The 25,891-nt window shown below is 34.2% G+C and overlaps 2 protein-coding genes and 1 long non-coding RNA gene across 5 annotated transcripts in view; 2 read left to right on the top strand and 1 right to left on the bottom strand.

The window, feature by feature from the left end:
* Positions 1–6: 6 nt before the first annotated feature.
* LOC105271138 (BTB/POZ domain-containing protein 1-like) lies at positions 7–3,398 on the top strand. Of its 2 annotated transcripts, none has more exons than XM_011312498.1 (4): positions 7–340; positions 425–694; positions 927–1,634; positions 2,591–3,398. In XM_011312498.1, exons 2-4 carry the CDS (start codon positions 447–449, stop codon positions 3,303–3,305), a joined length of 1,671 nt encoding a protein of 556 aa, XP_011310800.1. In that variant the 5' UTR covers positions 7–340; positions 425–446; the 3' UTR covers positions 3,306–3,398. The 2 variants fall into 2 exon arrangements, with proteins under 2 accessions (XP_011310800.1, XP_011310799.1); XM_011312497.1 differs by having other exon boundaries at positions 420–694.
* Positions 3,399–3,456: 58 nt separating this feature from the next.
* Positions 3,457–25,891, bottom strand: part of LOC105271135 (uncharacterized) — a 29,186-nt gene continuing 6,751 nt past the window's right edge. The window contains exons 2-7 of one of the 2 annotated variants that reach the window (XM_011312492.1): positions 25,492–25,706; positions 24,937–25,378; positions 11,523–11,751; positions 6,323–6,438; positions 5,496–5,844; positions 3,457–4,962 (exon numbers count right to left, since the gene is read on the bottom strand). In XM_011312492.1, coding sequence (XP_011310794.1) covers positions 4,750–4,962; positions 5,496–5,844; positions 6,323–6,438; positions 11,523–11,555 — 711 coding nt within the window. In that variant the 5' untranslated portion in view covers positions 11,556–11,751; positions 24,937–25,378; positions 25,492–25,706 and the 3' untranslated portion in view covers positions 3,457–4,749. Of the gene's footprint in view, positions 4,963–5,495; positions 5,845–6,322; positions 6,439–11,522; positions 11,752–24,936; positions 25,707–25,891 lie in introns of both variants that reach the window. The other variant, XM_011312490.1, reaches the window with a different exon arrangement.
* LOC105271134 (uncharacterized) lies at positions 14,272–21,787 on the top strand. Its single transcript, XR_892621.1, has 3 exons — positions 14,272–14,482; positions 21,175–21,314; positions 21,648–21,787. It is a non-coding gene; the product is annotated as an uncharacterized lncRNA (long non-coding RNA).

The following is a 25,891-nucleotide window of genomic DNA, read 5'->3' as shown; positions in this document are numbered from 1 at the left end:
CCCCAGAACTGAGCCTCTACTTTAGTCAATCCTCTTTGAGCTGCCTGATGATCCACAAAATCTGTCCCCATCCATCTGAACGTCTGACTCGCTCCATCCATCATCAGATCCTGTCATAATGATCCCAAGTCCTCCTCAGAGTGACAGCTGAAGTCGTCTCCGAAAATCTCCCCGAATTATTGACCTAATTCCACCAAAAACAATGATGTGATCCTAATGCCATAAGGTTATGTCAAAAAACCACCAAAAAACAAAAACATTACATCATGTATCTGCGATATGGGCACGAAAATTCCGGAGAATGACCACATGAAATACAACAAGTGACCCTGGAAAAAAGGTAAAAAATTTCAGACTTACTGCAAATCGGGGACTCAATCATCTTGGAGAAGAAATCAATACTATTTTCATGTATTCAGAGAAGTTGGACGCATTTAGAGTACAGAATGTCTTCGGAGGACAATGCAGAGAGGAGCATCTCTGGGAGATTGCAGCAGGTCCGACTCCTGTCAAATGACATTCAGGATGGAGCTCCAGGTGAGCGAAATGTGACGTCTTCCCCTCAGAATATGCAGAACATCGGGAATATAACGTTTTCCAATGCAAGAAGAGCCTTGGCATTTTCCCTCGATGAGGAGCAATCCCTAGGGATTTTAAATCGACCGAACGAACCATCGACATCCTCTCGAGAGCAGTAAGTCGTTTAATTATCAATTTTTCGTATGATATTGATCAAATCCATTTGTTCCTCTCGAAATATAAAGTCTGGTGTCCATTTATTTACACCATTATTCTGTATTTTATCCATCACAAAAAATTATAATCGTTATTATCTAAATTTATTTATTATGTAAGTCGTATTTAGAAAATAATTGAATGTAAATAATATACAATTAAGTAAATGAAGAAATTGATAAAAATTGCAGCCTCCCTAGTAATTCAGCAAGCACATCGCACTTGGAAGGTAGACCACCAGGTGACCAGTCACCGAGTGATGGATCATCTCGTTCACCTCCTCGGGAGGGACAGCACAGGCCCTCGTCCCAACTCTACAACTGGCAGGGGAGCAAGACAACGATAAAAGAGAGATTTGCTTTTTTATTCAACAACGAGATCCTCTCGAACGTGAGGTTTCTGGTGGGCAGAGGTGCACAGCAGCAGCGAATTCCAGCTCACAAGCTAGTTCTCGCGTCAGGTAGTGCTGTCTTCGATGCTATGTTCAATGGTACACTGGCAACAGCCTCGGCTGAGGTGGAGGTGCCCGATGTCGAGCCCACGGCATTCCTCGCTGTTCTATTATTTCTGTACACCGATGAAATACAAATTGATCCTGAAACCGTCATGACTACTCTCTACACAGCGAAAAAATATGCTGTCTCCCCGTTGGAAAAACACTGTGTGGATTTTTTGAGGAGTCATCTTACTAGTGATAATGCATTTCTACTTCTGACGCAGGCTAGATTATTTGACGAGCCACAATTGGCTTCTGTCTGTCTGGATGTCATCGATAAATTTACCAATGATGCACTCAATGCTGATGGCTTCGCTGATATCGATATCGATACTCTTATGGTTGTCCTCGAGAGAGATACTCTGAGGGTTCGGGAGTCCAAAATTTTTCAGGCTGTTGTCAGGTAATTTTTATTTATCTATTTCCCCGGTTTTTTAATTATCACCGGAAATTCATTTGTGGGAGATGAAAATTAATCGGTGATCCTCTCGAGTGTTTTACATTAAGGAATTTAATATTTTTGTTAATTATCGACCTATTTCGAAAAATATTCATTGACGGTGAAAATCGTGAGGACCTTTTTTAAAGCGGATTAAATTTCCGACAAACAAGTTCTTATGACATTTCCTCCCAGAATCAACAGTTTCTGAGATGAATCAACGTTTAATGAAGCTGTGAAATTCAGTAAAGTGAAATATTCAAATTCACCATCTTTTTAAATTATATATTTGACTCTAAAGCCATTGATTTACGCTGAAAACCGTAAAGAAATTTTTTAAAGCGGATTAAATTTCCGACAAACAAGTACTTCTGACATTTTCTCCCAAAATCAATAGCCCCTGAGATCAAATGACATGTAACAAATCTGTTAAACCACGAAAATGTGATAACCTGTTCTCACCATTTTTCTGAATTATATCTTTCTCGAAAGCTATAAATTCACACTGAAAACCATAAATAAGGTTTTTATAGCGGCTTAAATAACCGACAGAAAAGATATCTTGAACTTTCCTCGGAAAATCAATGGCTGCGATCAATTGATATTTCAAGAGGCTGTAAATTTCAGTAAAGTGGAATAGATGCACGAATCATTCCCTCAACTTACGTATTTATCCCGAAAACTATAAATTTGATGCGAAAGTCGTAAAAAACATTTTTATAGCGGTTTAAATTTCCGACAAAAAATTCCTCTGACATTTCCGCGGACAGGCAACCACTACCGAGATCAATCGACATTTAACAAACTTGTAACATTCCCTCTTCGCACATTACACTTGTCCGATAATTTAATAAACTGCAATGAATCATTCAATCAATCCCATGGAATTCAATTGAAAAATAAAATTCGTTTACGTGCAGATGGTCCGAGGCGGAGTGCTTGAGACAACAGTTGCCAGTGACACCTGAGAATCAAAGATCAGTCCTGGGAAGAGCTCTGTCCCTCGTTCGATTTCCTCTGATGTCAGTCGAGGAATTTGCGATGGGTCCAGCCCAGTGTGGCCTCCTCACAGATCGTGAAGTTGTCTCCCTCTTCCTGTACTTCACGGTAAACCCCAAGCCCTCGGTTGGCTTCGAGGCGATGCCCAGGTGTCGAATGATGGGAAAAGAGCTGACAGTTTGCCGATTCCAGCAGACAGACAGCAGGTGGGGATACAGTGGTACCAGTGATCGCATTCGTTTCTGCACAGACAGACGAATTTTTCTGGTGGGTTATGGAGTCTATGGGAGTGTTCATGGACCAGCTGAGTACGAGGTACTCATTGAACTCATTCATACAGCATCAGGAACAGTTATTGCCACCAACTCGACGAATTTCAGCTGCGATGGATCCAGTTACACGTATCGTTTGATGTTCAAGGAACCCATAGAAATTATACCCAATACTATTTATACGGCATCAGCTATTTTTAGGGGCCCTGACTCTCATTATGGCACCAAGGGCATGAGGTGTGTCACCGTTGACTGCGACTCAGGAAAGGGTAAAGTGAAATTTCAATTCAGCTTCGCTGCTGGTGACAACAATGGCACAACTATTGAAGATGGACAGATTCCAGAGATTATATTTTACACATGATTATTGAGCTCTTTGGGCTGTAATTAATAAACTTGAAGTATTATCGAAAAATATGAAAATTTATTTATTGATTTTTTTGAGTTTTGGAGACTTTTGGAGACTTTTGATTTTATTTTGGAACATTCTTTTGTAAAAAACATTATTTCGTGGTTAATGATTTTTTTATAGTTCTCTTTTGGATTTTATGGTGAGAAATAAATAATAATGTGGAGAAAAAAATCAGAGTGTTTGAGTCTAAGACTTTATACTGAAAAATTCAATGTATTGAATTTTTATTGTGTTATTTGTACTGGATTTATTTTGGATAATTGATTAATTAAATAGTTGTTGTTTTTTCTATGGAAATTCTTGGACGCGAATTTTCCGGGTGTTCCGCTGTATTTTTATTTATTACTCTTAATAAAATGAGGAGAAAAACCGAAAAATAAAATTTCAGTTCATTGTCTTCTGATTATTCGGTTTTTAGTGTATATTCTTTTAATGTAATGATCAATAAACTTTGAGTATTATCGAAAAATACGAAAATATATTTATTGACTTACTTTGCGGAATAGAATCTGAAAAGCCCATCGGACTTTTTTTTGGAACAATCTTCTAGGGAAAGCGTCATGGCATGGGAACATATTTTCAGCGAATTAATAAATAAATATTGACTTTCAATTACATTACAGTAATGGACAAGTGCGTTATTACTAGTTTAACTCGAGTAAAGTAATGATTTTTCGTTATGGCTTATAATAGAACTGGAAACAGTATCGTGGGCTGATATATTTATTCAATTTGATCAGTCCTGCGAGACGAATATCAATTCGGTAGCGAAGAGGTAAAAAATAACTTGTACCCTAATCCAATATTTTTGGATTATCTCAAAATCTATAAGGAATATCGTTATTTCTCGTTGGACCTTTTTTATAAACTGCACTGAGAGCTACAAGAAAATATTAAATGAAATTTTCGCTATCTCCCTCAGATTCCGAGATATTCCAGAAAAACTCATCAATTAAATCGACTAGTTACCCTTTACCTCGTACTATTATTTATAACTCATCCACTGGAATTCAGAATATTTACCCCCAGGGTAAACCGTAATTTCTCGTCGAGACTACATCACTGGAACTATACTAACTACATGCATAAATGGATTTAATATACAAACGTTAACAGTTAAAACTGGCCACAGAAAATTAATCATACCCTTAAGCATTAAAATAATCTTGACTATTCTATATCTTCACTTTAAAATACAAAATGAAAATGTTCATCCGCTGTCATGTAGCACTCGTAACGGTATGCAATCAGAAAATTACATCCTCATTGGCAAATAAATAATAGAATAATTTCCAACTATCGATATCCTAATGATTTGTCTTGTAGTTCATTAGTATATTCATTGGTAACAATTTATCCCATTTTTTTTTATGTTTAAAAAAAAACTAGCTAGAATTCACGAGAAATCTCCGTCCCGTGGTTTTCTTTCTTTACTCTTTCCTTTTTTCGCCTTCATCCCCGTTGCTTTCTTTTTCTTCGGCTTGGGAAAAACTTCACAACTGCAACCACTTCGCACTTGTATGTAATCCAGTCTCCACAGGGAGCCAGGATCCAGAACCAGAATGTGGTGGTCTTTGTGACGATGAGGATGTTCCTGCCTCTCCATTTTCTAAAAAAATAATCATTTTACTTTGGAAATTAATTAACACGATTTTATTATTCAGTACCCACTAATACCGAGAGACCTGCGGAGTTTAACTTTTTCTTTTACCCTAAACTATCGATTTTAGGTGAAAACGATAGAGGACTTTTCTTTAGATTATAAAATTATCAACATAAATGATTTTTTGGTATTTTCTCTTAAAATCAATAGGTTCTGAGATCTATTGATTTTTGAAAAAAATTGAAAATTCGAAACCTTGAATATCTATGCAAATATCTCCGAACTGGAGGCGCCATCAAATTTTTCGTAAGGACCTTTTTTATAGCTCTTAATTAGCCCTTTAAAAAAGGTAGAGACAAAAATTTTGATATTCGCCCTCAATTCACCGATACTCGCCGAAAACCGAGACCATCAGGATTGTTAATTCTTTGGATGATAAAGGGGCAATTAAAGTGCAATAAAATGGCAATTAAACGACAATTAAAGGACAATTAAAGAGCATTTTAATTTATCCAATGAAATATTTCGAAAAGACTGACCTCCTGCTGGAATTTGTCTGGATTGCCGATGATGGCGTAGGTATACGAGAACTTCTGGACGCAGCGCGTTCGGTTCATGAGTTTTTTATCAACGAATCTGCAGGGTTTATTGAGGACATCAGCCCTGCAGGAGGACTCGAAGAACGTCTGTATGTGCTCCAGGTGTCGATAAAGTTCGACATATGCACCCTTGCGGGTCCTTCCTCCTGTGGGTGAAATGGTCTCAACTACTGAAGGACAACAGTCCACAGGACTTCCTCCTTCACCTCCCTCTTTCCTCAGGATACTCTGAATTTCCCGATAGGTCATCCCGAAACCCGGGGAATTTCGCTTCTCCCGGGACGATATCCTATTTTTAAAAAAAACTCTATGGGTAATTAAACTTTTCTCCCTCCACAGCACTGAGAAATATTTAATAATAATTACGTATCTTTACCAGATTTTTTATTGGAATTTTTATTGAATACTTTAATTATCATTGAATATTATAATTATATTTTAATTATATTATTATGTTGAAAATCGTCGGCGTGTCTAAATTTCCATTCCGTCAACATTTTTTTCAAAATATATGTTGGATCACGGGGAGCGAGTGATATCTCCAAAAATAAGAGAGATATCGCCATTTTAGATAAAACCTTTTTTGAAAAGTGAAATGAGAGCTGCAAAAAATGTTCCTACGAAATTTCGCTATCTCTGTTAGATTCCAAGATATTCCCCGTGTAACACATAAATCTTCTGTTAGGATAGAATATACGATTTCTTTGGTCTAGATAGTTTATCAGATTTTGTTAAATTAAATAAAAATGGGGTATTGATTTACTCGCCTGTGAGGATTGTGGTCCCTCAATGAATGCTCTTCAATCCTTTGGGATAATATTGAAAGCGTTATATTACTGGCAGCTGTGAACCGCAACCACATAAATGCGGTCAACCAAACCACCTGCAAACAAATTACAAACAAATTACAATTTTCATTGATTCTCCGTAAAACCACGCGACAAACCAATTCGGGGGATAAACATATAAAAAGTCTATTTTATTTCCATCTTCTATCATTTTTTTTCTACGATGAAAATCAACTGAATAATGAATGTAGTGTTATAAACAAATTGCTTCCAGTGTTCAATAATTTAAAAAGTTCATATCCAACATCCTTCCATCCTTCACCAAGTGACCAAAACATAAATAAATATCGCCCCCTATCATTTCGATAAAAAAGCAATTGAACAGAACTTCTAAAAAATTTAACAACAATTTTAAAAAAATAATAAAACCCCCAGAATAATTACAATTATTAAAAAATCTCAAGTAAAACCCGAAAAATTTATATAATTATTCAATTCCATGGGGATATTCAAGATTTATTCAGATAACTAACAAAAAAAGATTCCCATGTACCGCGGAACGTAAAGATGTCTTAAAAACCGTTAAATATTCCCGGGAAATCTGTTGTAAAACTGAACCCAAAAGTCACAAGCTTTTCCCCAAAAGTAGAAATAAAAAATTCTCATGAAACTCGATATGGGAAACATTAAGAAACCCTATTTCCCAGTCTATCGCACATTTAGACTGTTATCTATCCAATAATATATATACAAAACCGGTAATTATCAAACGTAGGGCTAACTACTTCATCCATTCTTCTCCCTGTCTCGCATTCCTGACTTAATGAACCTGATACAACACCGAAAGAGGAAACTGACACGTACACAGAAAAAAAAAAAAGTGATAAATAAAAAAACCTAGAATCGAATAAACGCGATATAAATAAACACCGGAGGATGCTGTCTCTTGTCTTGTTACACGCTGGATTATGAGACCAGGTTGTTTTACGATTAGATGTACCCTCAGAAGATTCACCATGGATTCAATTTGATTGCAAGTGCTGATCTCCTCTGTATGTGTTGAGTAATCAAGTCATTAGATGTTAATAGATTTTCTTCCGAGCACTTTGCAACACGAGTTTAATTACTCGCATAAACGCCATTCAAAATTTCTCACAACTCAGGTGAAAATGACACGTCCTGTCCACCGATAATTCTCATCTATCGATATATCACGCTGATATATTGGGGACGATATTTGGCGGCGGTTGATTGGATTAAACTGGTGTCACGATTGAAGTTGGAGAATTTATTCAATCGTCGGGAACCTGGTGAGGCAATTAAATCAGAGTAACTGCATCTTCTTTTTTTTAGGTGAGAGCAATATAGCTGATGGTATTTGCGAAAAAAAAAAAAATGTATGAGGCGGTTGAAAACTACCGTTTAAATTTCCAACCGATCGCAAAAAACCTCGGAGAATCGTTCGACTGTAAAGTGTACGAGATCAAGAGGAAAATTACAAGACTTGTAATAATCATTTGCGGGTGTACCCATGTTACGATTATTTGTAAATATTATAATTACAATTGTAAATGATCGGGTTATAATTATGGTTATTATACAAGAGGGAAATGTTTGGTAATAAATGGAGTATAACGAAACAGTGGAATTGTTTCCCTGAGATTTCGAGAAATATCGACAAATGCAGGGGAGCTATCGAAAATTTTGTTCTAACTTTTTTGTAGCTCTTAATTCACCCTACAAAAAAGATAACTACAAAAATTTTGATATCTACCTTCAATCCCGAAGTATTCTAAAAAAAAGGTGAAAAAAAAAATTGAAACTTACTCAAACATTGCACCAAACAAACGAAAAAACGTCACTATCTCCAAATCTACGCAAACAATCAAATTTCCTGTAATAACCTTTTTTGTAGCTCTCAATTAGCCCTACAAAAAAGATAAATACAAAAATATCGAAAAATGTCAATAGTTCGGGTGTAAAGTGTGCGAGATCGAGAGGGAAATGTCAGGACGTGTAATAATCGTCGGAGGGTTAATCCAACGTACACGTGAGTGTTGAGGTAATGATTATTTATTGTTATGAATATTTGGAATGTCGGTGGACGGGGAGGATTTAGCCGGAGGCTTGATGCCGGCATCTTTTCATCAGGTGATTCCAGTTATTTATGAGTTAAAAAACGGATTAGGGACGCACTATGCACACAGGTCATTGGTCTTGATAGAGCGAGATGGAAAAATTGTCTCGTTATGAAGTTTTCAGTCATAACTTGTGGGAGGAATTTCATACATCTACAAACCTCACCAAGGTGACTAAGTAAATGTTTACACATGTCAATCATCAGACGCCTCAAGCATTTGCTTGTCTAAACAGTCCAGAACTACAAGGTTCTGTCGTTTTGACTTTCAGGAGAAATTCCTCTCATCAGTATATAAGAAGGAATTCATTATTACACAGATTTTCTCATAGGTATTACTCAACTGAGGAATTCATTTTATCTTCAGGATCTCTGCACTTCTGCCCGGACTCATCTCTCCAAAATTTACAACAGAATGTCTTCCGACGAGGAATTGTTAATTAATCTAATAAAAATTCATTTTTATTAGGATTAGGTCAAGTTACTTATGGAAATTTAAATGATTATGGCCAATTCCCCTTTATTCAGGAATAATATTACAATAATAATATGAAATTTTGGTTAAAAAATTGTAAATTTATTTTAGTCGTTTATGCTTTATTAATTATCATTCATAAAGATTAAATTATATTACTTGTAAAATGAATATTTTTTAAGGATTAAGATAGAAAAAGAGATTAAGTAAGGAATTTTTTATAAACTAGTAATAGAATTCACTTGGGAAGCGGTAAAGTGAGATAAATGGAATTTAATGTTTTTAATTACCGATTTATCTCGGATGCTATGAATTTATAGTAGAAACGGTGACTGAATTTTTTGCGAGTAATTAAATGACAGGAAAAAATGATTTCTCGGTATTTCCTCCTAAAATCAACAATTTTTAGATTATTCATCAGAACTATAAACTTCGATCCATCTAGCCTTATCGTTTCGCTCTGTTTTTTGCATTCCAATGACGTTTTGTAATTATCCTTTCAATGCGATTGACGTAATGGATGAAATCAAAACAACTATCAAAGTGTAGCCCACACAGAAAATATTTCAACAAGTGGTTAATAGAGGAATAAAAAACTCATAAAGATCATCAGCGAAATGATAAAGTGAGATGAATCGAATTCAACATTTCCCTAATCATCGATTTATCTCGGAAACTATCAATTTACATTAAAAAACATGAGATAAGTTTCTGTAGGCAATGAAATTCCCGATAAAAAAAATCTTCTCACATTTCCTCCTAAAGGTAATACTTTCAAAGATAAATTCACGTTTACTCAAATTAACAATTCATTCTATTACATGAACTAACAAACTGTGTAAGTATTACTAAATATCGATTAATCTAAAAAACTATTGCTTTCAGGACGAAACATGATAAGACCTTTTTTATTCAGAATTCAATTAGCTATAAAAAAGTCTCTTAACGTTTTCCCCGTAAATCAATGGTTGTCGACTTAAATCGGTAATTAATAAAAATATCAACTGAAATTCTAGGACTCCACCAAATTTTCCATTTTTTTAAAATCTCGATTGCTCCAAAATGTATTGATTTTAGAAAAAAAAATCATAAGACCTTTTCCATTCAGAATTCAATGAGCTACAAAAAAGTCCCCTACCTCTCCACCGTACCTCTCTAATTTCCGCTGTAAATCCGTAATGAACTCCCCCAAATGTTCCACTCTCGCAAAATCTCGATTGATCCACACGTCCCAAATGAAACAAACTGGCCCCAATGCCCAATAAGTCCCATTCAACGGACGAATCAATTACCGTATAAAATCTATAAAGACATAACACCTTGGCCAGAAGTGGTTGCCACAGTCCAGCGTAATTACTCTTTAATACCGTCACAACTAAATCGCGAACATGTCATCGCGAGTGAATAATTATTATAAAAAAAAAATAAAATAACCATGATAAAATAAAGGTGCGTATAATAAAAATGGGGATTAGCATACTGAATATTGAACGAGGAGGTGATCATCGAAAAACTCGTTGGTTGGCAGATGCTGGGGCCGAAGGTACCCCTCGTCCGAGAGTTGATGATGTTGGTAAGGTGCTATTATTAAATTATAATTCCCCCACTTCACCTCAATCGCCTCCTTTTAATACATATCGCAAATTGTTGGAGCGTGGACAAGTATAGTGGGCCTTGCCGGCAGTTGCTCGATAATTATCATTTATCAATATCGTCAGTAGCCCGAGGAAGAGGTATGTTGTATCGGGATTCCTCTGGAGTTGTGCACAGACACGTCGACACGTGATATTATGTAGATAACGATGGTATGCCGATGCCGATGCCGGGGAGATCTTTTTAACGATATAACGTGGTTGACGTTGTGCCAGGTTGTTCATAACCGATCACTTCCGGAGGCCTTCTCCACCATTCGTCAATATTTTATCAGTCTTTCAGGATTTATTTATTTACTCCCAACAAATCAAATGTCTATTAAACCATCATTATTTTTTTATCATTATTCCCTAAATGTTCAAGTTCGTTGCTAATTTTATCGCCTTATTTTAACGGAATAATTATTTTTATTGACTCTGAGATTCCTCCCACAATAAATCCACCGAGTTATTCGTGTCCAGAGTTATTCACCCGGGGAAAAATGTCCTGGACAATATTCCCCGGGAAAAATCCCCTGAAAAAAATCTCCCGATCGGAATCCCCGGGGAATCTCCCGAAAATTAAAATTATTTATTATTTATCATCATTTGAGTCGTATAATAAATCGGGAGCAGTAAGTCAGTGAAAATGTTTATTTCCGGCATTGCAGTGGCTGCTAATTGTTAATTATTGTTAATTATTTGTTTTGTTGTACATCATGGGCGTAAGGAAGAATTTTTATCTCAGATATCAACGGATTTCAAATGATCAATCATTAGAAGTAATTTTTTTTCAATTATACATGTTAATTATTTGTTTTGTTGTACATCATGGGTGTAAGGAAGAATTTTTATCTCAGATATCAACGGATTTCAAATGATCAATCATTAAAAGTAATTTTTTTTAATTATACAGTATGACTGTGGATTACTTACCGCAATAACAATACGAAGAGCTGCAATTTGCATAGTAGCTGGCCAGGCCAGCAATAGGGCCGTAGATCCTAGTCACCTGGCCGGATCAGCGCCAATTTTGGTGTCAAAATGACTGAATTTATGATCTTGTTAATCCTGTTTTCTTCTTCTTGAGTAGCTGTACAGATCCTCCTGACCCTGCATACAGTTTCCTAATTCGGTACGTCGGACTCGGCGGCATGATTCCACTCTGCACCAAGGATACCACCATCATTAATGAATTATTATTTTTATCAAATAAAAAATTAAAGTTCATTTGTCGGCACGTAAGATGATGTGCGGATATCATTTACCGGTTGGATTGTTAATTATTTATGAAATGGAAAGTGAGAGGGGGCGAGTGGTGTGGACACCTTGGGTGGGATTATTTCTTTAATTTTTTTTTTTTTTTTTACATCGAGGTCTAGGGATTTGACCCACTCTCTGGTGAGAAACTCGACCTATCCGATCTTTCTGGTGGTTTGATCATTTCAATGAAATCATGGATTGGCTCTTATGTTCGAGGTACGCCTCTCACTAACTATAACTACCCGCCTACTTTCAACTATTTCTATAGATGAAATGGTGGGTCTAGCCTCCGTTACACACGCCGACTCAAAAATCAAATTTAAATTACCGGAAAAACTTGGTAAATATTTGGGGAGCGCCAGACAAGGGGACACGTGCGGAAAAGCGCTTTTAACTCACTTCCAGTCATTTTTTTTCTCACTCAAAAATGTTCAATGCCCAAAAAGGTAGTCTAGTGTTTAAAAAATTATTTGAACTCGAAGTTTTGAGTAAAAAAATTTTAATTAATAACAATGGGTTAATATTAAATTTCTGAGGAATCAATGAATTTCTCGGAAATTCTCATATTATTGATAATAATTAATTTTTATTGAATGTCATTAAAAAAAGATGCTTCACCATGAAAATCCCCATTTTCCGGAATTTCCCAGGCTAACGAGTACAGATGAATTTCAATTGAAATTAAATTACAACTGACGTAATTGAAAATTCCGATACTTCATGACCGGAATTTCAAGAAAGTGACATTACAAAACGTCAGGATAAATGTTGTTAAATATTTCTCACCATGTACTCGGATTCCGTTGATTACCCGTGGCACAGCCAATGTGTCTGTCTACATGCCCTCATATGCATGAAGACGCACGGTAATTTTATAAATTTCACGGTTGTCCTGACAAGGTGTGAAAGTGGACTGCATTAGTACAGGGGAAGATGAATTTTTTATCGTCCCTCTGACACAACCGCACGTCAGTTTTCACAGCCTCAATGATACTAATGGCATTATAAGTGTAGGTGACAGTTTATGCGATCAAAACTAGGCGAGACCTTCCCATTTCTACCACTTGCCCACGAAGAAAATTGAAATTAAAAAATCCGCTTTCTCTCAAAATTTCCCTTTTCTTTTCGAAAACTCATTAGAAATTCTCTAAAATACTATTCTATTTAATCAATAAGTTAAAAGATTTAGAATAATCGATAATTTAATGGAAAGAATAAAATTAAACGACCTGCAATAATAATAATAATAATAATAATAATAATAATAATAATAATAATAATAATAATAATAATTATTATTATTATTATTATTATTATTTTTAATCTATTTAATCAATAAGTTAATAGATTTAGAATAATCGGTGATTTAATGGAAAGAATAAAATTAAAGGACCTGCAATAATAATAATAATAATTATAATAATAATTATTTTATCATTCATTTAAGATTATCGCAAAAAAGGAATGGAATTCTTAGAATAATTCCAAATTTTTTTGCTATTGATTAATTACTTAATTACTGTTATACTAGTAATTTTTGGAAGGTGTAATTCTGTGGAGGTGATAAAAATAAAGGAAACGACTAATTTCCTTTAAACGTTGAAAAAAAAAAGTTTGAAATTGAATTTTTCAAAGTGGCGTCGAAAGTATTTTAGGCAGTCGTAAATCACGATAAAAACTGGAAAAATGTCCTCTAGAGATCCTGAACTTTCCTGAACTTTCCCGTTTATCGCGGAATGCTTCAAGGTTATAGGAAAAGTTAAGAAAGATAAAGAAAAATGAAGATTGCAGCGGTTCTCCTGCATTCTCCATGATTTAAAAAAAAAATCGTGTCGCAGGACAATTTATCCTCCCTTTCTCCATACATCACATATTTCAATAAATTATCAGCCGACGTAGATAATATTTAATACAAACGACAAAAATTTATCTAAACCCTGCATTCCAATTCAATAAAAAAAATTGTTGACAAATTCAAGAAAATGCATAATACCAATAATTGTTTAAATAAACTGCATTCATTCTTTGAAATTCCACTGTAACAATTACTATAATATAATAAAATAAATAATTTATCTGTTAACTCTATATTTATTAATAAATGTATTATTACCAAATTGTTAATGATAATTCAATGATTAATCCATCGAAACATTAAATCAACCAAGCGACTAAAAAATTTCTATTTCAATAAAAAAAAATTAAATAAATAAACAGAGGTTCACACCATTGAAATAAATCTTTCTCTGACAGCAGGTGTAGTATCTTAAATTTACAAATTTTTTTAACACCGTACAATGAACGGATATAATGGATAAAACGGATAAGCGAGCGATACGAGAAATGAAATAAGAATAGCGTAAGGAGTCAATACTGATAACTGGCAGTTTCATGTTTTCCGTTATCGATAACAACTCGCTAAAGTGCATACATCATTGGAGACGGGTACAAAGAATGGAGAGTTGTAAAAAAATGAAAAATAAAAAGCCGAGGAATAATTTGAAACACCCGGTTAGGAGGCTTATGCGTGATTCTTGTATTCGTCTCGGTGTTGAGAAATTCGTAACGTTCTGTGTTGGATGATGAGGAAAGAGAAATAAACCAGAGATCGTTTTGACAACCGTGAAAATGTCGTAGGTGGCTGATTATTCATAGCTTATTATTGCCATATTTCAACGATGAGTACTAAAAAATTCACTATTCACTCCATTCAATATTTACTAATTCACTATAAAATCATTGCGTCACTCAGAAAAATATTGTTTTTTCGTAATTCATTTATGTCAATTGATTTTTCATCAGGAAATCTTGTCAGTCATTTTCTTTTTTCCATTACCTTTTCCATTAAAAAATTTAAATCTAGTAATTTATTTAATTAGTGATATTATTTATTTAATATTATTCGTTGTAATGGACTGAGTTGATTAATTTTTATTATTTTTCTCACAGAATTGGTTTTATCAGTGAATATTCAGTAAAGGTGAAGGGAAATCGAGGGAAAAATTGAGGAAAATTGAAATTTTATTCAAGGATTTTTAATTTTTTATGGAGATCTCTTGTTTAAAAAAATTTAATAGTTAATTTCAGGAGCGGCTTCCGTAATTTTTAGTGGATATTTCTCTCTTTGGGGAAGGGGAAATATCTTTGGCTTGTCGGTGCCATGATAAATATGCTACTGGGTGTTGAACACGCCATCGGCATTTGATTTGAGGTGAAAGGAAAATAAAAAAATGAAAAGCCATATTAATAATGAAAGGGAAAAACAACACTGGGAGTAACGAAAATTCAGTGAGTAAAACTGCAAGTCGTAACTGGCGCCATTAAATAACTGGTCAACTGGCGATTTGCATACTCAATTATTATCAACATTCCAATCTGCTCCTTCTTAAATAGATGGGGAAACCTGAGGCACATGAAATCGCGCATGATTGACTAAATTGTCAGGGAAATTGATACGCTCTCGCTTTTGGAACTGACGATTGCTATTTCATTAGTTCGTCAGTAATTCCGCAACTTCTCGTTGAAATTATCACAGTAATTTCACCGATTGATTAGATCTCAAATTACATTCCGGTGTCTCTTTGTTGTTTAAACAATGAATTTTATATTAAAAATTGTTACCGCGTATATTGAGTCGACGAACGTCGGGGGTCTAGACGGCCTGTGTACTCAAGCATTCATTAAATGTTCATTAATTGGCAAACTATTGACTTTTGAGAAAAATATCAGAGAATCTTTTTTATTCAGAATTTAATTGGCTAGAAAAAAGTTCCTCAACGTTTTTACCGTAGATCGATGGTTTTCAAGATAAATCGGTGGTTAATGGAAATGTGAAATCAAAATTATGTATTTCATTTTCCCCGTTTTCCAGTGTTTCTAAATATCGATTAACCCAGAATGTATTGATTTTAGGAGAAATTATCATAAGACCTTTTTCATTTAGAATTCAATGGGCTACAAAAAAGTCCTTTAAGGTTTCAACCTCCAATCGATAATTCTCGAGATAAATGGATATTTAGAAAATGAATATTCGAGGAATTCGGGAATTTAATGTAGGGAAAGATTGCAGTTATGTATTTGGAAATATTTTCGCATGGGATCTCATCAGGGTCGGAATTCGAGTAATCCCGTGATGCTCATAAATTATTCATCCCCATTCATTTAATTATCCCTTCAAGAGATTACACTGTTGATTCGGTCTCTTATTTGAACTGTCCGGCATTCACCGTCGAGTGCGCACCCCGGATTAATTCGAATGACCAGGCAAATTTCTCCTTGTACCTTTCAATTGAAAACATTGTAACAACAATGATAAACACTTCATTATCCCTCCACCGATGAACCATATTCTTACGCAATTTTGTCGCAATACCTCATTACAACTCCGATATCGGCATTACCGCAAATTACGGAATTGGATAAAAAGAAAAATTCAATGACGAGATTATTTCTGTCGGAATCAGTAATAAAAAACATGATTCATGGATGAAAATACCGTAAATGTAAACGACGCAATGTGTACGTGTAGCTGATATTTATAATTTAGAATCCTTAATGAATTATTATTTTGCAAAATATATTGCGCAATGCGAGAATTGAGAAGAAAAAATGGGGATTTTTTTTTAAGTTTATGGGTTGGAATTTATTATTTAGTCGGGTTCGTTATTTTTTTTTAATTAATTATAAAATAAGTTAATAAGTTAGATGATCATTCTAATTTGAGGAATTCATTATTGCTCATTATTTATTGATTATATATTGAGTATATATTAATTATAGATTGATTGGAGGGATTTGGGAGGAATTTTCAGGGAAATTTTCAGGGGAATTTTCAGAGGAATTTTCAGGGGAATTTTCAGGGAAATTTTCAGGGGAATTTCCAGGGGGAAAATTAGTCGCGGGTTTTTATCGATTTGTCGTGGGTGTATAAAAATTGTTGAGAGGATAATTAGTTGTTTGTACAAGACTATCGGCGTATTTCACGGTTGTATGGAATCTGCTGCATCGGTTTACCGTATTACACGGATGACTAGCATGAAAGATACGACAGGGTCTTCAGGAGGAGCCCTTGAGAATTTAAAAAAACTCCACAACCAATCCCGAGGGACCGGAATGACACTCCACGTCAGATGCCCATTTCAGATTAATTACAATATGTTAGAAACAAAATTAATCCAAACAAATTAAAAATTGCATTGGAATTCCAATCGATTCGATTGAATTAAAATATTCATATTTTTTAATTAACACAAATCAATGGAAAAACTCATGCCCAATTATAAGACCAAATCGATTATCAATTCGTAATTACTTCGTGGTAATTGCAATTGTTTATTGCATTAGTAGAAAGAAATTGTAGAATATTTCAATTTTAAATGTTGGAAAATTGTTTATGATAGTTCAAGCTTTTTTGTGGCATTTATTTTCATAATAATTCCCATGAACAATTCAAAAATTTATAATTATTACTCTGAGTTCTTCATTCAATAATTGTTTAATCCATTCTAGATTAAATAATCGTTTCTGTCGAATCACGTAATGAATTTTTGCAGGATTTCAAGTTGAGTGAAATATTTATTAATAATTATAGTGTAGTTTACGACAATTGCATGGGTAATTTCCATTATCGGAAGTTGATCGATAAAAATCGATAGTTTTTTGTTGATTTTTCGCCGATAGTCTCGAAATAAAGTGCATATCGCGGGCAAAACGTGGGAGTAAAAAACTCGGAAGTTTAAACTCAACCCTCCATGTGCAACCTGAGCTGATTTATGCCGCCATTGCCTGTAGACAAAATATCCGCAATTTGCTGGTACCAGATTTCATATTGAGACGCCAAGAGAAAATTTATTCTCCATTTTTATTTTATTTATCGATTGCCCAAGCCATTTCAATTCTTACTGGCTTTTCGATTTCTTCCGGCGCTTTTTGTTATCTAAAAAAAATTATTTATTACTCGCAATTATTTATAATTGCACCCGAATTACGCGAAATCGATTAAGAATTTATAAATAAATAAAACCGATATTTCGAGATTTTTTAATATTTTCATGGAAACATATTGAATTAATTTATAATTATCATTTGAATAATTATGATTATTTGGAAATTATAAATTAATCCGAGCAACAATGAAAACTTGTTTTTAAACAAATTTTTGTTTAAACCGTTTTTCATTGGAGTTAATTGTTTTTCTCATGATGAAAATCATTGCATAATAATCAAAAAATATAAATTAGAATAATTATTATTAATTATTAATTCCACAATCCTATTTGTAATACCCAATAATTCAAATGGTTTTACAATTATTATTTAAGAATTAACCAAATAATTCTTAAAACGATTGAAAAATTATTTTTCCATCAAAAAAAAAATTTTCCCGCGATTAACTGAAAATCCGCGAATTCTTTTTTTGTCGAGTGTTTTAGTGCAAAAACCGTTGAATGCATCATATCCTGGCGTATTTTTGGACATTAATGTCCGAGTGAAACGGTCCCAGAACCGGAATGCCTCAAATATTTGTTTTCCACCGGCCAAATGGCCAGATTCCGTGGAAAACACAAAATCCTTCAACCTTCAAAAGGAGGAAAACCCGAGAAAAGGGGATAATGAATTGTCCAAAGTTACCGAGAGGTATATTTCCATCCATCATGCGATAATTATCCTAATTGGCTGTTTGACGACTGTCTTTACAGTATAAAAGTGACAACATATTCATTGATCTCGTCTGGACCCGAGGTCTAAAAAAATCACGAGAAAATCCAATCCTAATTATCGTAATTATAAAAATTAATCACGCATTATTCTAAGAAATAAAAATCTGAGGTCAGGATTTTCTTGACCCCAGAATATTCCTTATTGAAAATATCAAAACCTGATATTTACCATTAGAAAATTATTTAAAAACACAGAGGTTGTTAATTATAATAAATTAAAGGTGATTAATTCAATTATCACATTGTGGAAAATTTCCCTAGACAAGAACTTTCGCCGATTGTTTTCCTCAAATTTAATACAGTGTAAATATACAATAAAAATCAATTGTTTTTTAACTATGTATTATAAATATTTCAATTGTAATGTAAATTTTCCACTGAAAGAAAGAGAAGTTTTTGAATGTAAAAGAGGGACATTAGCATGAATGAATAAATATCGAATATTGAATGCTCGTGTAGAACTTCTCTCATCATTTCAAACATAAATAAACAGAAATAACCAAGCCAAAAGGAACTAAAAATAAATACCGACGCCATTAGCAAAAATCGGTGAATGAAAATGGAAAAAGTCACCCCTCGCGAGGACTTAATTGAACGCTCGCATTAATTCAATTGATAACAAGATGAAATAGTAGTCGATAATTTCTCCTCGCAGTCTAATCTCAGTTATTACCGGATGAACTGTCTTCTGCAGTGATTATCCAATTTGAGTTGTTACATAACAACAATAAACGTAATTTTTTTATCAATTCTCAAATTAAATTTCCACAAATCAACAATATAACGACACGAGAGACAATTTTCCGTTGTAATTATGATTAGGTGAATGAATTATTCCCGCTTTGATGAAAAATAGTTTTTTTTCATTCTTTCATTTTCTAGTAATTATTTAACAATTCCACCAAACAATTTTAACAACAACGATAATGATAGTAATCATCATCGTTATTGTTTGTTCCTTTTTCTAGTGTAATAAATAAACGATAAAGTAGTATATTCCGTAACAAGTGCGGTAAAGTCACTTTTCAGCATATCGTGATGAAAAAAAAATTTTAAGTGGTCATTTTGACTGCAGTAATTTTAGGAGGAAAATTTTATCGATAATATTACTATAAATAATTGACAGTGGTAATTAGACGGGTAATCAAGATAAATAAAAATAAAATAAAATAAATGAATAAAAATAAAATAAATAAATAAAAATGAAATAAAATAAAATAAATAAATAAAAATAAAAGAAATAAATAAATGAAGATGATTGTTTCTAGATGAAAGCACATGTGACCCCTCGGATAAATTCCAAACCCAAAATTTTGAGTGAAAAAAATACCGGCACTTCTTGGAATCGTATAGATTTCTGAAAGAAAGTTCCGCTGTATCTTCCGTTGAGATACCAAATCGGATAATACCTAGAATCGTACAATTATGTCACGAGGCGAGTTCTTTTATCTGTAATCCTCGGGTCAACCAAAATCCGGGCAAGTTAGGGCTTTTCACGTTCCTCCAAACGAGAAAAAAAAAATGTCTCCAGAGGTTGTCACGCTTTGGTGGGTAATTTATTGGTACCTTTCCTTCTCCCGAGATTCATTCATACTATTTCCTATTGAGAAACTAATCGAATACCGGGAACAATCGCACAGAATGACGATGACATTCCACAGCAACTGGGAATTCCATTTTTTGCCAATAAATTATTTACTTGACTACATAAAAATGTGAGAAATATTTTCGTATGTAAGAAATTCCATATAATATTATTTATACTGGGAATTAATTATTTAATTCACTGTTGTTGATTAATTTACTCAATTACATGGATAGGTAAACATGTAATATAATAATATAATACATATTATTATATATATATATTATTTATTTATTTATCTATTCATTTTTCAATTTCTATAAAAATTGTCTGGAATTAACTTTTTTTTTTGTTAAATAATTATCAAGAACAATTGAAATATAATTCGATAATATTTCATATCGAATGTAATTAATATTAAACGATTGTTTAATCAAATTGAATAATTATTCTCGCCTGTCACACCTCAAGTAATTTCTCGTCAGCGATAAAACAGAATTATTTGCCATGAGAGGCCTGTGTGCAAAATTGGTGCATAAAAAATAATGATGGTTGTTAATTGACAGTAGCACGTTAAAAATCGGCAGGGAATCGCTTTGACTTCGTCATAATAATCCTCTAAATATTTTTAGCGGATTAAATGACAGCCGTAAAGAATTACTCGCGGTGTGACTTTTGGCGTGAATTTCTGCCGCGTGATTTGTGGAACATATCAACGTGATTAGTACCTTCTCCGGGTCAGGGAATAGCAAAAAAAGAGAATTGCGAACAAATTGGGCAGGTGCGCTGTCCATCAAACAAGGATGGGAACAAAACTTGAGGGGAAAAATATAAAAAATATAAAAGTTGAAGAACTCGGATTATTTAGCTCCGGGGTGATATACATAGCCGGTCGTCTCGATCGTTCACATTTTCACTGTTATTTCGTATTTATATTCACGTTCTCTTCGTCGAGGCATTCTCATATCACCTGTTATGGAAAATATGGAAATTCTATGCCACTAATTTTACCGATTTTCAGGTTTTCACCGGGGAAAAATTCTCTACTACCACTCGTCCAACGGGAGACACATGCTATTGCCATTTCCGTCATAAAATTATTGCCGGCTATAATAATAATCCCAGAATATTCAAACTGCATTATCTCGTCCTCGGGCGATGGTCAGTCTTCATTTTTTTATTTCGAGACATTCACGGAATTTGTATTCTCATTTTTTAATGGCGCCATTGCGCTTTTGGAAAATTACAATAATAATTGACATTTCAAGGAAAAAACTCAGGTTTTAAGAATCCTTTATTGACAAATTAGTTATTTGGTATTATTATTATTGGGATTATTTGATTTTTTTAATATTCTGGTAATTTGGAATTTTTACATCGATATGGCATTAAAAAATTGGGAAAATTATGAAAACTCAAAGTTTTATTTATCGAATTAAAATTGATAGAATCAAAAATTCTAATGACTCTGTGAAAGTTTTGATAAATTTTTAGGAATCCGGGAAATTTCCGAGGAAATACGAAAAATGGTGGACAGTTTGTTCCGGCGGTACGTGAGATTTTCCAGAAACTGCGCTCATCAAAATAAAATGTTCATTACGATTTTAAAATCGTTATTTCGCAGGATTCAAGGAATTAATTAAGGAGTTGAAAACATAAATTGCGAGAGCTAACGGTAAATTACGATTTCGAACTCGTTAATTAATATTTCCGTCTCATAATTTACATATTCAATTTCCTTTTCGGCCATTCATAAGCTTATACCCAAAATTCAATAAAAAATCCCTAAAAAATCGCTGAAAAAATCGTAATCGAAAATTTCCTTCCGTACTCTACAATTGTTACTCCAATTTCCGGAAGAAATTACAAAAAAAAAAAATTGACTCCGCGCGCTTCGTTTAAATTTCAAGAATTTGGGGATTTCGCGACAAAAATGAAACGTTCTCATAATTTGGTGTACGGAATTTGTAATTTTGATCCATTTAGATTGACTCGGGGGGTAGAGTAATGGCGTTTCGATGGAAAAAAACGGAAGTCGAGGTCTAAACAGATGTAGTTGAATGAGGGGCATTTCACATTGAGTCAAAGTTGATTGTGGAAATAAAACACTCGGGAGGAAGGGCGGCACTAAAGGTTGTCTGCTACGTGTTCAATAACCCGTGTATATAAACATGACGCGGAAATACTTGTTCATCTAAACTGTCTTTACCATTCCAGTGATGCCAGGGCATTGGTTAATGTCATTCACAGTTCAGGGCTTTTGGTTGGAGAAAAAAAAAAAATTGTGGAAATCCTGGAGCGAAGGCTATCTTTGCCAGACACCACTGGAGGAAGTGAGAATGACAGAAAAAAAGAATTTCACGAATTACAACGAGAATTTTAATTCAAATTCCTAAAGTCGATGTTTCCAAATGAAAACTGCATGCCAATTTTTGACTCTCATTTTGTGCGCGGATTATCTCGGAATCGAAGACAGATAGCGAAAATTATCTCTCCACCTTTTTTGTAGAGGGGAACAAGAGCTAAGAGTGAGATTCTAATGAAAATTTCGGTATCTATCTTGGATTCGGAGATATTCGATCTCTTACACTCCACCGATTCGTTACTGAATTTTCCACAGACACGTTTTATTTAACAAATTTTATTTAAATAAAATATATCACGCAGGTTATTATAATAAATTAAATTATTCTCAACCTCTAGTATTTATTGATTAATTGATCTTCAACAGATCATGTTGAGTCACACGAACCGATTTCCTGGAGTATATATTTTCTATAATATTTCTAAAAAATTATTTGCATAAATTTTTTTTAACGGATTTTCTCCCGGCTATTTGCGTGTCTCGACAGGGATGTATGTGAATATGTTTTAGTGATATTTTAAAACGATAGAAAATGGAAGGAAAATAATAAATCGAGATGGTGAGATTATGCTGGAAGTGAAGGGGGTGAGATCGTAAATCGTCGTCTTCTATACAACTCGGTAACGCCCCGTTAACACACGGTTTTAACCACAATTTAAAACGCCAATTCACTGAATAAAAAAATGAAAAAGTATAAATGAAAATTGTGAGGTTTATTTCACGGGCTCAGATTCGATAGCCGATATCGCCGCTTGTGTAAACATTGCGTCCATCCAATTTATGGGTTACATGGTTAGTTTAATTCACGGGTATTTTCGTTCCTCATTTCGTTGGAATTGCCAAATGAAATTAAGCAGAGATCAGTGTCATTTTTTTGTTCCCATCTAACTCCAGGGCATCGGCTATTTCTGGAGAAATGACTGGAAATTTTTACCCCACAATTTTCCAAGGGAAATGAATTTTTCAATTTTTTATTTCGTCATTGCGTCTCGCGTAAATTTGAAAAAATGTCCAGTCCGATTTCCTCGGTGAACATTAATATATAAAATGAATTAAAATAAAGAGGAGACAATTGCTTAATATTTACAATCGATAAATGGAAGAATAATGATATATTTCGTCAGGCGAATGGTATTTAAAATTTTTCAGTGATATTTAAAATGAAAAGCGTGAGAAGTTCTCAATTTCAGAAGAGCCTGGGGCAGAATGGCCCATGTTTTTTTAGAGTTATCGAGTTGTTTTCGATGGTTTTTTGTATATTAATTATTGATTAAGGACAGGCCATTGCAAAATCATTCGATTTACCCGTGTAGCCGTGAGTTGCGACGTGTTAAAACATTAGCATTTGTCAAACAACGTGTAATTGATTTATTCACTGTCACGTGTTGGATACTGAATTCATTTTATCAGTGACCACACGTGAAATATACCCCATATCCATTAAACCCGGAATTAATATCCACATCGATTGGAAACTAGTGTTCGATCGCTTTTCAATTTTTCGCGATGATTTTACGCGTGAAAAATCGATTGTTTTTACGACGAATAAACGGATGTTTAATTCATGCATTGAAAACAATTATAACGATTTGTCATCTGGGTAACTAGATGTCCGGACGAATCGATTGGCTGTTATTTTTCTTTTTTATTTCTTTTTTTATTTCTTTTTTTATTTTCCATCGTAACCCATTAATCTCTGTTTCGCCTGATCGAAAAATGGAAAATATGAATAAACGAGTGGTGTTTGCTCACGGATTGGTCAATCATCTAGTACATTCACTCGGTAATACGTTCTCCAACCGATCGTAGGCCAGCCTTCGGTTCAAACCCGACCAATAGCAGTTTTGATATGGAAATCATCGGTTAAAAACAACGCTGGAGTAACAGAGACAGCATTTCAGGAAAATTACACTCTCCGTAATAAAATTGAGAGAAATAATCGCTCAGAATTTCTCTGGTGAATTTAATTGTGCGGAGTGAATTTCTCAGAATTCATCTTTTAATCAGTGCAGGGAGAAATTTATAATAATGAGAGGGGAATTACGGAATTTTAGATTCACTCACTGATAACGGAAGGGATTCCCGAAATTTAACTCGTATCGCTATTTTTCCTAGAAAATTTAAAAAATTCCGTACTTTTTCCGTAAAATGCCCCACAAGTCCCTCCGCGATTACGGAAGAAACAAGTAATTTTTATTGAATATTCCATAAAAATTACGGACGCAATCACGATTTTTCCTGAAATTCCGAAGTTATTTTGGAAAAAAAATTCCAAATCCCTGAAAATTATCGGAATAAAACGAAAGACCGATTTTTCCTTTAAATACAATTACTATTAAATACTAATCTCTTCTCTCAAATTACTGTGACTGTAAAAAAAAATCGGAGAAATAAAATAATTATGAAAGAATGACTCACCAAATTAGCGTTCCCTTTCGGCGTCCTGCGAGAAAAGTCCGCGGATTATATTTCACTCGAAGTAACTCCACCGGAAAAAGACCGATCAAAACCTGTCACATCACAATAGTCATTCCGATATCACAATCCCATACGAATAATCTCCCTCCTTATCCCATAATTTCACGTCAACTCCAGAGGTCTCATCACTGATTAAAAAATTCACAACCACTGGTCAACCCCACAGGTACAAATCCCGAATTTTCCAACGTCTCCATATCACCCCGAATTTCCCAATCACTGTCACTTTTCCAACTGAAGGGAAATCCCAAAAACTGGAATCCCTCGACCGCGAAAAATCTGAGAATTCAAAAAAAATGTTGCGGTCACCTCAAATTGTTGTATAAAAATGATGAAGATCTCCAGAGATTATTGACGCGGTGATATCCAGGTGTTGTATCTCCTTCCAAATGTAAATTGATAAAAATTGATAAAAAATTGGGGAGAGGGTGTGAGGGGGTGGTGGAGGATTGAGGTGAAGGTGGAAATAGTTGTCGGGAGTTTTGAGTGTAATACCTGATGGGTTCAGGTGAAATAATGACGGTGTTGGATAAGAGTGGCTCGTAAGATGGTACGAGGCACAGTGAGAAGGCATGGCCACACGAGTGACGGCGAAGGCTTGGGCCTCCGACAGACCACTTCTGTTGCTAACTTTTGAACTGGCGCGCCAGTGGCGTTTACCTCTTCGCCGCTTCCCCGCTGCGCACACTCCCTGAATATATTCCAATCCGCTAAATTAAAAACAAAAAAAAAATCAGACAATCAGAAAAGCATTGATTTTCCTCAAAAAAAGATTTTTCACACTTGTGGAAATATAATACAAAAATACATGAATCAAATATATTTTACAGATATATCATATAATAATATCACAAGATATTTGTATTTTGGTATTTTGATAAATAAATAAATTGTT

This window comes from Fopius arisanus, unplaced genomic scaffold (assembly GCF_000806365.1).
Source record: "Fopius arisanus strain USDA-PBARC FA_bdor unplaced genomic scaffold, ASM80636v1 scaffold00103, whole genome shotgun sequence".
Classification (NCBI taxonomy): Eukaryota; Metazoa; Arthropoda; class Insecta; order Hymenoptera; family Braconidae; genus Fopius; species Fopius arisanus.
Note: the sequence above shows the minus strand (reverse complement) of the source record. Positions and strands in the feature narration are given on the sequence as shown.